Raw genomic sequence first — 13259 nt, 5'->3', positions numbered from 1 at the left:
AGAGAGAGAGAGAGACAAGCTCAGAAGAGAGGTGGCAGAAACAAAGGGGGAAGGGATATTCTAATGGAAAGTTTCAGCTGAGGCTGCAGCAGCCCAAGGGCGTACAGATCCCAGATGTGGGAGCTGGGGCTTTAGCACCGACATGGGGGCTCCAAACCTGTGCAGAGGGAGAGTAGAAAATGATACCACTGCGTAAAGTTAGAATCTTTAGGGAGTCACTTAGACTGTGAAAAGGAGACGAGGAAAACTCGTCCACCAAAGCAAAGAAGGTGCAAAGGGGCTTGCAGTTGTTTGAGGCTCCGAGAAAGAATTAAAACCCAAGTGAGTATAGGGGTGGGGTACAAACGTATCTTACTTAAACGGGACAGTAATTACAGTGTAAGAAATTTAATGCAAAACCTGGTACACTGACAACCCCAGGATCCATGGCAGAAGCGAACATAGAACACATCTGTAGGGATGTTTCTCTAACCCAGTGTGCTCGGGACTTCCACGGGGAGCAGGGGGAGAGCAGCTCTGCTGAAGGTTCGCTCACGATCACAGGTTACAGTGGTACGAGGAAATAATCCACTATGAGAGACAGCACATGCAACAAACAGAAGAACGAGAATCGCAAAAACCAGCAAGGGAGAGGAGTCCCTGGGTGGTGCAAATGGTTAACATGCTCAGCTGCTAACCAAAAGATTAGAGGTTCGAGTCCTCCCAGAGGCACCTCAGAAGAAAGGCCTGGCGATCTACTTCCAAAAATTCAACTATTGAAAACCCTGTGGAGAACAATTCTGCTCTGATACACGGGGTTGCTATGAGTTGGAGTTGACTTGAAGACAACTGGCTTTTAAGAGGTGGAAGAGAATAATCGGAAAGACTGTATGTAGGTTTGAAATGATTAAATATAGAAGTTTTAAAAACCATAACAAGAGAATGGGATATTATTTTTGAAAGAACAAGCAGATCTGTGACAGAGCTAAATGAACGCAGCAATTGATACAAGTAAATTAGAATATAAAGCTAAATATCACTAATGGAAGAATAAATGAAGTGGAAAATAGATCTGTGGGAATCACTTAACTGTAGCACAGAGAGAGAAAAGAATGGAAAATATTAAAGCAAGGTTTAAGAACCTGGTGGATAGAAAAAAAAGGTCCAGAGTATTTTAACTCAATTTTCAGAAGAAAGAATACAGACAGAATGGGGAGAGTTAGTATTCAAAAAGAAAATGAGTGAGAAATTTCCAGAATTGAAGATTATGAGTCATCAGATTGAAGAATGACACTAAGTACGGAGCAGAACAAACACAACAAATCCACTCTGGATTCCACACCAAAGACAAAGTGGAATTCTCAAAAGTGGTCAGAGAGAAGATACAGATTGCCTAGAAGTTAATTGCAATGGGAATATCAGCAGACTTCTCAGCAGCAGCCATTGAGATCAGAAGAAAATGTGCTAATGTCTTCAAAAGGTTGAGGAAAAACAGCCATCAACCTAGAATATTCTGTGTTCAGCCAAATCATTCAAGAGTGAGATCAAATCAAAAGCAATACACGCTAATTTCTGCAAGGGAAAGATGTGGCAGTCTGCACCCATAAAGATTTACAGCCTTGGAAACTTTATGGGGCATTTCTGCACTGTCCTGTAAGAGTCGCTGTGAGTTGGAATCGACTCAGCGGCAGTGGGTTTGGTTTTTTGATTTCCTTGATTCTCACTCTCCTTGAAGGATAAGTTTTAACGGCCGTGAATCACAGAGTGCCATGGTTCAGTGAATTGCTAGACAGTGTAATTGCCAGACATTTAGATCAGAAGTTTCCTCCTAAATGGCAACTTGATAAAATGCACATAAAATAGAGGTAAAATAATGCCAAGCATGCCTCTTTTTTTTTTTTTTTCCCATTGAAAAATCCACCTGCTTCTTTAATTGCCTACCTAAGTGGGGAGGCGTTGAGCTTGGTGAGGAGCCACTCAGAGTCAGTTGGGATGTCTCTTTTCAATTCAAGTCTTACATCGTAAGTGCACTGCTTGTGGGTGACTTTTTGAAGTAATCTTGGATACGGTAAAGGGAGGGAAAAGAAAGAACGAATATATTTGAGAACTACCATGTACCAAAGGAGTCCTGGTGGTACAATGGTTAAGCGCTCGGCTGCTAACCGAAAGGCTGGCAGTTCGAACCCACCCAGTGGCTCCCTGGGAGAAAGACCTGGCAATCTGCTCCTGTAAAGATTATATCCTAGAAAACCCTGTGGGGGAGTTCTCCTCTGTCACGTGGCATTGCTATGAGTCAAAATCGACTCGACAGCACCCAATAACAACAACCATGTGCCAGGCACTGTGCTAGGCATTTCCTTCACAGTAATCCTGCAGAAGCTACTGTTTATTAAGGACTTGCTATGAGCCAGGCCCTACATTAGGGATTATGCTTATGGGATCTCACTTGATCCTCATCCCAACTCTGTGAGGTATGCACTGCTATTATACCCATTTCACAGACAGGGTAACTGTGGCTCCAAGGTCACAAAGCTAGTAGGTGATAAAGTTAGAACTGAAATGCAAATCTTTTCACTGTAGCTGCCAGTTCATCCCTATATCCTGTTCCTGACTTGGGTGGGTGTTGGGGGCAGGAGTAGAGGAAAGTGGGGTGGGGGGAACAGAGAATGACAATGACAGTAAAGCCAGGAATTGTGTTAAATTCCCTACATTATCTCATTTCATCCTTACTGCAGCTATATTAACCCGTTGGTGAGTCAGAATTGACTTATGGTGACCTCATGAGTGTCGGAGAGTAGAACTGTGCTCCATAGGGTTTTCAATGGCTGATTTCTTGGAAGTAGATCACCAGACCTTTCTTCCAAGGCATCTCTGGGTGGACTTGAACTTCCAGCCTTTCAGTTAGCAACTGAGCACATTAACCATCTGCATCACCCAGGGATGCCACAACTGTGTTAGCTGGGTGCTATTATCATTATTATCCTCACCTACGTGAGCCAGTGGTGACTAGGAGAGCTGGGGTCACACAGCTGTAAGTGGGAAGTCAAGATTCACCCACGTCTGTCCCAGACCCACAGGTGTGTTCCCCAGCATGCATGCCCTGGTCCTCACTGCCTGTGGATGTTGTGTTCTGTTCAGGTGAGATGGAGGAGCTGGAGACACTGTGGCTCACGGGGATCTGTCACAACGAGAAGAACGAGGTGATGAGCAGTCAGCTGGACGTCGACAACATGGCGGGCGTCTTCTACATGCTGGCAGCTGCCATGGCCCTCAGCCTCATCACCTTCATCTGGGAGCACCTCTTCTACTGGAAGCTGCGCTTCTGCTTCACGGGCGTGTGCTCTGACCGTCCCGGGCTGCTCTTCTCCATCAGCAGGGTCAGTACCCCTGGCGGTTTGCTTCCTGTGCGGCAGGAAGGTCCAGAGCAGCGCCAGGCTTCCAGAGAAGCAGGGATTCGGTGACTTCTCACTGGGGTCTTCACATCCTCTGCTTACTCACTGGTCCTTCTCAGGCTTATCAAAAGGGCATTCAGATTTTGTGGGTTCAGAAGCCAGGGGTTGCAAACCCAGATGACTGTGGAAGCCAGAAAGGGAATAGAGTGGGCGGAGCAGATTGGGCATAAGAAAAACAGCACAAGTGAGATGAGCAGTGGCAGCTGAACCTGGTGTCCAAGTGAGGGAAGCAATAGGGAATGCTGAGGACTGTGACAAAGTGCATAATGCCTACCAGACCTATAGAGAGCAGTCATCCGCAGCTCCAGTTGAGTTTTGCCTTGTGGAAAGTAGGGCCAATATTATCAGGTCTTCCAAATTTTAAAAGAGAAACAAGTTATCTGATTTTATATGAAACCTTTCAATTTTTAAATATTAAAAAAAAAAAAAGTAACAGCACTGTGTGGGCCAAACAGAACACATCTACAGACCTAGTCTAGCCTCTATCATTAGCACCCCCATACACTATGTAGCACTACTAACGCTTCTCTGCAGCCCGTCGCAATGCACGCATGTATTCCAACATATGTGCACTACAGAACCAAAGCCACACACAGTGGCATGTAATGAGTATGCACATCTGACAAAGCCCAAAGAGCATGTACAAGGCAGCAGAGCCTGAAATGCAGCACGGCTGGGAAGTGCCACGAGAATGTGGGCACGGCAGACAGAGTACAAAAACATGCATTGAGTCCGGCATCAGCTGCCACACACAGCACACGTGCTGTAGTGAGCGCCAGGCAGTGCAGGGACTTCTCCTTCCATGCAGCACGATATGGCCTGCGTGTGTGTTGCCATAAAACGTACGTGTGATGTAACTCATCAATAGTGATAATGATCATGGGAAATGCTCTTATTTAGTGACCACTTACATGTGCCAGGCAGCATATAAAGACTTCATATTCTTCAGTTCAGTTCATCCACAAACCAACTCTGTGAGGTAGGCACTGTTATATAGCCCCAGATGACAAATGGGGGAACTCAGAGTTATGAGATCAACAGGATTACCGAAGCCTGCACAGCCAGTAGGGTCAGGATTTGAACCCCGTTGGTGTGGCACCAGGCAGAGCCCACACTCTTACACAAGCAGTACAACAGATTTGATACAATTCATGCTACACAACACATATGTGCACACAACTCACACAATACATGTTCACGTACGCAACAGTCTTTTCACTTACCTTCATTGTAATAAAAGCACATCACATGCATGCGTGTTGTTCACTCATCATCCAACACAGTATAATCGTCTGCCTATCATCTATGTATCTATCTACGTATCTATGTATCTATCTACCTACCTACCTATATATCAATCTATCTACCTACCTACCTGTCTGTCTTCTGTCTTATCTGCCTGTCATTTATCTATCCACCCATCCATTTATCTACCCATTTTCCAACCCTGGTGTTTTCTTCTCCTGAAAGAACTTCAAAGAATTAGTATTTGAAATGTGGTGAAAAAACTTTGGTTAAAAACATCTAATCGTATCTCCTGATGTTTATTGGGAAAACTGAATAATCGCTTTAGAAGAAGTTTGTGTATTCTTTGCATCGGTAATTTCAAGAACTTTGGAGATTCAGCAGGTACACATTAGCTTAGTGAGGCGGCTTCATCTTCTCCGTTCAATTGCACTCTAAATGTGTGCTCTGTGCAAATACATATTTCCTAGTTAGCTTGATGGCATCTAAATAATTGCTTAAAAATAACAACATGCTTGCATGTAGCTAGGTATTATGACAACTTAAACTAATTCTCCTGGCCAATTCCTGAAGGCTTTTCATAACCCAAATGATTTGGGAATTATCGTGAGCAAACGCACACTGTTTGCATTTCTTGTAACTCCTGCTTGTTTTGGGGAACGTGTTTCCTCTCTCTGAGACACCGTTAAGGAAACCGAGTTGATAGGATCATCATGATGAGAAAGGAACACAATTCCTCCCTCCCTTCCAAGTGTCTTGACAGATGGAAGTGGAGGGGATGCTGGGTGGCACAGGAGTAGGTGTTGTTGGTGTTCTGTTGCTTTACAGGCTGGAATTTGAACTTCAGAATCTGCTCCCCTACTCCCCCACCAGGAGAAAGAGCTCCATGCCCCCTGAGAGCAAGGCTGGGACTTCTGAGGCTCCTTGGGACCTCCCAGGCACCATTACTCCTAGATCCTCGCAGGCTGCAGGGGGCTCTGCTTCCTCACTGACCCCCACCCCCTCCCCAGCTGTTTGTCTTTGAAAATAAGTGCAGTATGCTGGGTGACACAGACGGTTAAGCCCTTGGCTACTAGCCAGAAGGGTGGGGATTCGAACCCACCCAGAGGCACGTTGGAAGACAGGCCTGACCATCTGTCTCTGAAAGGTCACAACCTTGAAAACTCTATGGAGTGAAGTTCTAGTCTGCACACGTGGGTTCGCCATGAGTCCGAGTCAACTCAATGACAAGTGACAACAACAGCCTAACTTGTACTCCAAGATACACATCCGGTGTGGAGGAGGAAGAAGGGTCGTCGGAAGTGGATAAATAGGAAGGTCTCATGCTTAATGACACTTTCCTGCCTCTCTCGCTTATATTAGAGGAACACAGAGAAAGTTCCGCTGCTGAGGCTGTGAACAGCAGGGTTCTGTATTGCAAAAAAAGAATCCTTCCTTTCTATAGGGTCGCTATGAGTCGGAATCAACTCGAAGGCAATGGGTTTGGTTTTTTTCTGGTCAAGGGCTGGCACACACCTCTCATGCCTGCATTGTGCACATACACACACACTCCATCATACACACGTACTTACTCACAAAGCAGAGGTACCCACAGAAACAAGGGTATCATTGTGTGCTCACAATCATTTTCTTTAACAAAACCTGCAGTGGGGAATTGCCAAGGATAACAGCGAGGAACCAACTTTCCAGAAACCCGAGAGGAACACAGCTGCACAGTGAATTACGCCTGGTGTGTGGACAGCAGCCTGGGCTCGTGTGTGGACTGGAGCCTGGGCGGGCACGCGGACGGGAGCCCGGGCCTGTGTGTTTCCTTGGCCACCTCTCATCTCGCGGCCCCTGTGAGGTTGAGATGTTCATGCCCATCCTGTGGATGGAGAGAGCGAGGCCAGAAAGGCTAAAGTGGGACCCTTTGGGCTTCACCTCATGTTCCCTGGAAACAGCAGGACTCCTGTCTCCACCCATCGTGCCAGGAAGGAGGAAGCTTTGTTTATGCAGAGGCTGGCTCACATGCTTTTGTCAGCTGCAGGGTTTGGGCTCCTTTCTAAGGATGCTGATCCAGGAAGTTCAGAAATTCTCCTCCAGGTTCATTGAACATCCAGCCAAAAGAGTTAAAGCTGTTACCACTCAGCACACACACAGCCCTCCTTGCGGGCTCAGTGCTCCTTGAGAAGGCTGGATAACACACCACAAACACACATCTGCGTCCCTGGCACTGCCACGGGGCGGTAAACTACGATAGGTGCTTAGCATCAGAACCCAGCTTCTCCCAGGACTTCGGCTTTTGTGTTTTAAGACTTGCAAAACCACACCCTCCTCTCTGTGAGCTGCTCTTTACTCTTTGTCTTCTCTCCAAAATGTGTTCACTCCCATTTAGAAAAAAAATATATTCCCTGTCACCAGCAAAAAGAACTGCCTTGGTCATCTCCTGCAGCAGGAGAGATGGGAGACGTAGCAGAGCCAGCAGCCTGGGAGATGGAAACTGTGGCAGCCTTCCCAGGAGAGCAGATGAGGGGGCTTGGAGACAGAATAAGAGAAGCTTCCGGCTAGCCGACAACTGGGACCAGTAGGAGTCAGACATGTTTGGGATCAGGCCCAGGATCCAAGGGGCCCAAGAGCACAGGAGAGCCCGCACCCCATTGGGAATGTTCTGGGAGACCGGACGGCCTTTGGGGGCACTGAACAAACTGTCTGGAACCACACGTTGAGTCATCAGTGCTGGCAGTATCTGACCCCTGGGTCCACTGTGGCGCCGAGTGGGCATCTGTTTCCACAACCACACAATGTAGGCGGAATCTGTGAATAACTGAAAGAGGAGGAGAAAGGGAGAACGCTGCAAGGAACACAGAAACTTTAGCCCCGAGATGTGGCTCCTGAAGTAGGATTTGGGCTGTTTATCTAACCAGGAAGCCAATGTGGCTTTCCAGAACAAATCTTCAGCAGTGAAAGGAAGCATGGTTCTTGCAGCTTTGACGAAATGGGTACTTCGTGCTTGTACTGCTGTAAAAGGAGACAGGTGAGGTGACAACCAAGAAAGGCCAGCAGGGGATCACGTTTATCGTTGTCATCAGCAGCTTGTCCCGCTCACGTTCATTGTTGTGTTGGTGTTGTGCGCCATTGAGATGATTCTGACTCACGGCGGCCCTATAGGAGAGCAGAGCTGCCCCACAGGGCCTCCAAGGCTGTAATCTTTATGGAAGCAGACTGCCGCAGCTGTTTCCTGTGGAGCGGCTGGTGGCTTCGGAGCAGCTGGTGGCTTCGAACCGCCAACTTTTCATTTAGTAGCCAAGCACTTAACTGTTGTGCCACCAGGGCCCCTTCACATTTATTGAGCACCCACAATGCCAAGTGCTTTTTTTTGCACTATTATATCTTGCCCTCAGGTGGGTGTGATTCCCATTTTACAGATGTGGAAATCAAGGCTCAAAAGACACAGTGGCTTGTCCAAGGCACAGAGCTAATAAAGGATTTCAGAGAAGCCAGGGTCTCCCATTACCAGTGGGACTCACAGCCGGTGCATTCCAGACCACTGACTCTTCCCGTTCTTCTGTGATATGCAACAGCCCATCTAGAAGGTGGGCCAGCTCAGCTGGAGAATGCTGTCACCAAAGCCTGGACACAGGCTGGGCCTGTCTCTGTGACTTTCTTTCTGTAGCTTCACCAGGCCAACCCAGCACCTGGGAACTAACTGCCTTAGCTGTGCCCTGTTGGTCCTGGGGAAACCAGGGCCAAGAGCAGCAGTGAGCAGTCACCCTCCCATCTCCCGAAGGAGAACTCAGCTCGCCCGCTGCTTCAGGGGCCTTCGCCAAGGACAGAGCCAGCTCCTCTGAGCAGGCAGGCTTGGGGCTCTGAGGCTGCAGGGTGGGGCCAGTTTTCATAATCCTCAGGGGGTAGAGAAGGGAGCTCATTAGAATAAAGTAGAAAATTTAGGAAAAAAATTTCTTTAACTACTACTTTCATAATATTAACAAGAGGAAGAAAAGCCGCAAACCTTGGCTGACTCACGTAGCTTTTACCCAGAGTGGCAGTCCTGTTGTTGTTCGGTGCCAGTGAGTCAATCCCAAGTCATAGCAACTCATGTGACAGAGTAGAACCACCCCCATGGGGTTTCCTAGGCTGTAAACTTTAAGAGAAGAGCCCAGGTGGCACAGTGGTTAAGCCCTTGGCTGCTCACTGCAAAGTCGGCAGTTCAAACCCATCAGCAGCTTTGAGGGACAAGGACGTGGCAGTCTGTTTCCGTAAAGATCATAGCCTTGGAAGCCCTGCGGGGCAGGTCTGCTCCGTCCTCTAGGGCCTCTGTGAGTCAGAATCGACTCAGTGGTAACAGGTTTGGTTATGAGGTTTGATCTTTACGGGAGCAGATCGCCAGATCTTTCTCTTCCAAAGCCACTGGGTGGGTTTGAGCTGCCAACCTTTCGGTTAGCCGCAGAGCACTTAACTGTTGTGCCACCAGGGCTTCCTAGCGTCGCTGTTGTCGGAGTATAATTATTGGAGTACTAAATTGGGTAGAGGAGCATGGGTTAGCATGAAAGTGTAGGAAGCTATGAGATACGTGACACGTTGGTATGATCTCCAGGCGCATGGCCTGGGTGTGCCAGCAGCCCTGGAGCCACCGCTGGTGGTAAGGAGCCATCGCTATGTGGCAGGGAGAGCAGCCGACCCCCAACACAAGAGAAGATGTCTAAAGATCCAGCCGCAGGAAGGTAGAAAAAGGCATGAGGCCAGATCCTTGGGCCTCAGGAGAGCCTTCCGCATGCAGCCTGGGGCTGAGAAGGCCAGAGAAAGAAACACTGAAAGTCAGCAGGTGGGCTTTTCTGTTTACCATCCCTTGGCGGCTGGTGTGGAGACGGCCTTTAGAAAACTGCCAGCAGAATGCCAATAGGCTGACGCTGGCACGGTGCCGTGGGCATCCCTGCAGGTTAAAGCTTGCCCCTGCCACGGGGACTGATGGAGCCGCCATTACCAGAGTCCACAGTTAGTCACACATACTTTCCACCTAGTTTATGCCAAAGTCAGCAGCAGCAGCGTCCACTTCACAAACCCCATCTTGGGTTGGCTCACGGTCCGTCCTGAGGCATGGGGCTGAATCCTGCAGCCTGTACCAGATTTTTTTCCTTTTGGGACACAGCCAGTCACAGGGAGTAGGAGTGGGGACAAGGGGAGGAGGCCACAACTCCCAGCGTGGCTGATCCTCCTCTGCCCACTTACATAGGATGAATCAAGAGCCCTTCTCTTGAGCACAGTTCAACAGGTTACTTTTTAAAAAAGTTTTCTTCTTTTTTCTTACGTTTTTTGTATTGTGGTGAAAACATATTTCACAAAACATACGCCAACTCACCAGTTTCTGCCTGTACAATGCAGTAACATTGATTACATTCTCCAAGTTTTGCTAAACACTGGCTTTTTAGGTAAAAGGAAAGCAAAGAGTTGCTTTTCAGATAGGAAGAAGATTGGGGAAGGGGAGGGGAGGAAGAGACCTGAAGATGAAGATGTTTATGTTTGAACCACGCAGGGGTCTGTAAGCCATTCAGTTCCTGGATTGAGTTAAAGGTGCCACCACTGTGCCGTCAGGACTCTGCACTCTTATTGGTGATTAAGACCCAGTTCTCATTATGCTGAGCAAATACACACACAAATATATTGAGTTGGTTAAGTGAAAAGTCCAAAAGGATCACTCCAGGGATGGAAACCATGTCTCTCTCCACCCCTTTGGCTCTGCTTTTCTCTGCGATGGCTTCACTCTCAGGCTAGCGTCCCCACATGGTGGCAAGACCAGTCCCCTGCAACTGTTCTTTCTATCCCAGCATCCATATCTATCCCTCCAAAAAAAGGTCTGATTGATCATCTGTGAAATTCATGCCTACCTGTGGACTAATCATTGTGTCCAGGGGGGAGGATTTTCTCATTGGCTGTGCTTGGATAACATGCCTTGATTGAAATCTTCACCACATGGGTTGGGGTAATTCCTGAATTAATTCTAACTTAGTAATGTTTGCTTGTCAGTAGTTAACTTTGGTATCAAAACTGTAAAGAGGACGCTGGGGAACTTTAGTGAAAGCATGGATTGGTGGAGTGGGTGTTGGGAGGGTCGTTTTCGTATCCTTACCTGACAGCTTAGAGACTGAAACACTTGTCGAAGCATCAGTTGCTGTCTTTTCTCAAACATAATGTGTGACTATTTGCAAGGGTGTTAGATAATCATGAGCCAGAGACACAAGTCCGATGCTTTGCAACTGGTCTCATAGGTTCGAGAAACATTATCAGGATTGACATTGGATTACATACTTCTCCAGGGCTCCTAAAAGAAGTAAAGCTCTCACCTTTGCAGGTGAAGCTCAGGTATGAGGTGGTTTCACGCCCACTGCTGCTGCTGACGGTGTTTTATGTTAACTCCCCCACAGGGCATTTACAGCTGCATTCACGGAGTGCACATTGAAGAAAAGAAGAAGTCTCCAGATTTCAATCTTACCAGCTCCCAGAGCAACATGTTAAAACTCCTCCGATCAGCCAAAAACATTTCCAACATGTCCAACATGAACTCCTCGAGAATGGATTCACCCAAGAGAGCTGCCGACTTCATCCAGAGAGGGTCCCTCATCATGGACATGGTTTCTGATAAGGGGAACTTGATATACTCGGACAACAGGTCCTGCCAGGGGAAAGACAGCATTTTTGGGGACAACATGAATGAACTCCATACGTTTGTGGCCAACAGGCACAAGGATAACCTCAATAACTATGTGTTCCAGGGACAGCACCCTCTTACACTCAATGAGTCCAACCCCAACACGGTGGAAGTGGCCGTGAGCACAGAATCCAAAGGGAACTCCAGACCCCGGCAGCTTTGGAAGAAATCCATGGAGTCTCTACGCCAAGATTCACTGACCCAGAACCCAGTCTCCCAGAGGGAGGAGGGGACACTGGAGAATAGAACCCACTCCCTAAAGAGCCCCAGGTACCTTCCAGAAGAGGTGGGTCACTCAGACATTTCAGAAGCTTCGAGTCGGGCCACGTGCCACAGGGAACCTGACAACAATAAAAACCATAAGACCAAGGACAACTTCAGAAGGTCATTGGCCTCCAAATACCCCAAGGACTGCAGCGAGGTAGACCACAGCTACGTGAAAGCCAAAGCGAGCTCCCCCAGGGACAAGATCTATACCATTGATGGGGAGAAGGAGTCCAGTTTCCACTTAGATCCTCCCCAGTTCATTGAAAACGTGGCCCTTCCCGAGAATGTGGACTTCCCAGAGGCCTACCAGGACCACAGTGAGAACTTCCGCAAGGGGGACTCCACACTGCCGATGAACAGGAACCCCCTGCACAACGAGGATGGGCCCCCCAGCAACGACCAGTATAAACTCTACTCCAAGCACTTCACCTTGAAAGACAAGAGCTCTCCTTGCAGCGAGGGGAGCGACCGGTACCGGCAGAACTCCACACACTGCAGGAGCTGCCTCTCCAACGTGCCCACCTACTCAGGCCACTTCACCACGAGGTCCCCCTTTAAGTGCGACGCTTGCCTGCGGATGGGGAACCTCTACGACATCGATGAAGACCAGATGCTTCAGGAGACAGGTAACCCAGCCACCCAGGAGGAAGTCTACCATCAGGACTGGACACAGAACAACACCCTCCAATTCCAAAAGAACAAGCTAAGGATTAGCCGCCAGCATTCCTACGATAACATCCTGGACAAGCCCAGGGAGATGGATCTCAGCAGGCCCTCCCGGAGCATAAGCCTCAAGGACCGGGAACGGTTCCTGGAGGGAAATTTGTATGGGAGCCTGTTTAGCGTCCCGTCCAGCAAACTCTTAGGGAATAAAAGCTCCCTTTTCCCCCAGGGTCTGGAGGACAGCAAGAGAAGCAAGTCTCTCTTGCCAGACTACTCCTCTGACAACCCGTTCTTCCACTCCCATGGGGATGACCCACGCTTAGTCATTGGGAGATGCCCCTCAGACCCTTACAAACACTCGCTCCCCTCCCAGGCAATGAATGACAGCTACCTTCGGTCGTCCTTGAGGTCAACGACATCACACTGTTCCAGGGACAGTCGGGGCCACAGTGATGTGTATATTCCAGAGCATGTCATGCCTTATGCTGCAAATAAGAACAATCTGTACTCTACCCCCCGGCTTTTAAATTCCTGCAGCAATAGACGTGTGTACAAGAAAATGCCTAGTATTGAATCTGATGTTTAAAATCTTCCATTGATGTTTTATCTATAGGGAAACATATACAATCACCAATGTTCTGGAGGGTAAAAGTTGGATGTCCAATAGCGCCCTGCAAAGAAGAAAAGGATTTAGGGAGTTTTTTTTCTGTTTGTTTTTTGTTTTTTGGCTCTTTTGCACATGGCTCCATGCCGTAGTCTTCCACTCAGAGAGTCTTGTGAGGTGTGTGCCAAGCACGGCAGATACAAGATAGGCGAGTCCTCAACCAAGAGAAAAGGGGGGGCAAGTCTCCCGAACAAACCCACTAGGTACGTTGGCAATAATGATGCGTTGTATGTCGATGGTGATGTTATGATTTCCTATACTCCAAATTCCATTCAGATCAGTCCACCCTGTAATTTCCTCATCAGAA

At 48.1% G+C, this 13259-nt stretch overlaps 1 protein-coding gene across 2 annotated transcripts in view; it reads left to right on the top strand.

The window, feature by feature from the left end:
- The window catches only part of GRIN2A (glutamate ionotropic receptor NMDA type subunit 2A), a 460109-nt gene extending 447137 nt beyond the window's left edge, over nucleotides 1-12972 (top strand). The window contains exons 11-13 of one of the 2 annotated variants that reach the window (XM_012554644.1): nucleotides 3118-3356; nucleotides 11075-12249; nucleotides 12593-12611. In XM_012554644.1, coding sequence (XP_012410098.1) covers nucleotides 3118-3356; nucleotides 11075-12249; nucleotides 12593-12611 — 1433 coding nt within the window. Of the gene's footprint in view, nucleotides 1-3117; nucleotides 3357-11074 lie in introns of both variants that reach the window. The other variant, XM_004373246.1, reaches the window with a different exon arrangement.
- The last annotated feature ends 287 nt before the right edge of the window (nucleotides 12973-13259 follow it).

The sequence above is a fragment of the Trichechus manatus genome, unplaced genomic scaffold, assembly GCF_000243295.1.
Source record: "Trichechus manatus latirostris isolate Lorelei unplaced genomic scaffold, TriManLat1.0 scaffold00024, whole genome shotgun sequence".
In the NCBI taxonomy this organism is placed as follows: domain Eukaryota; kingdom Metazoa; phylum Chordata; class Mammalia; order Sirenia; family Trichechidae; genus Trichechus; species Trichechus manatus.
Note: the sequence above shows the minus strand (reverse complement) of the source record. Positions and strands in the feature narration are given on the sequence as shown.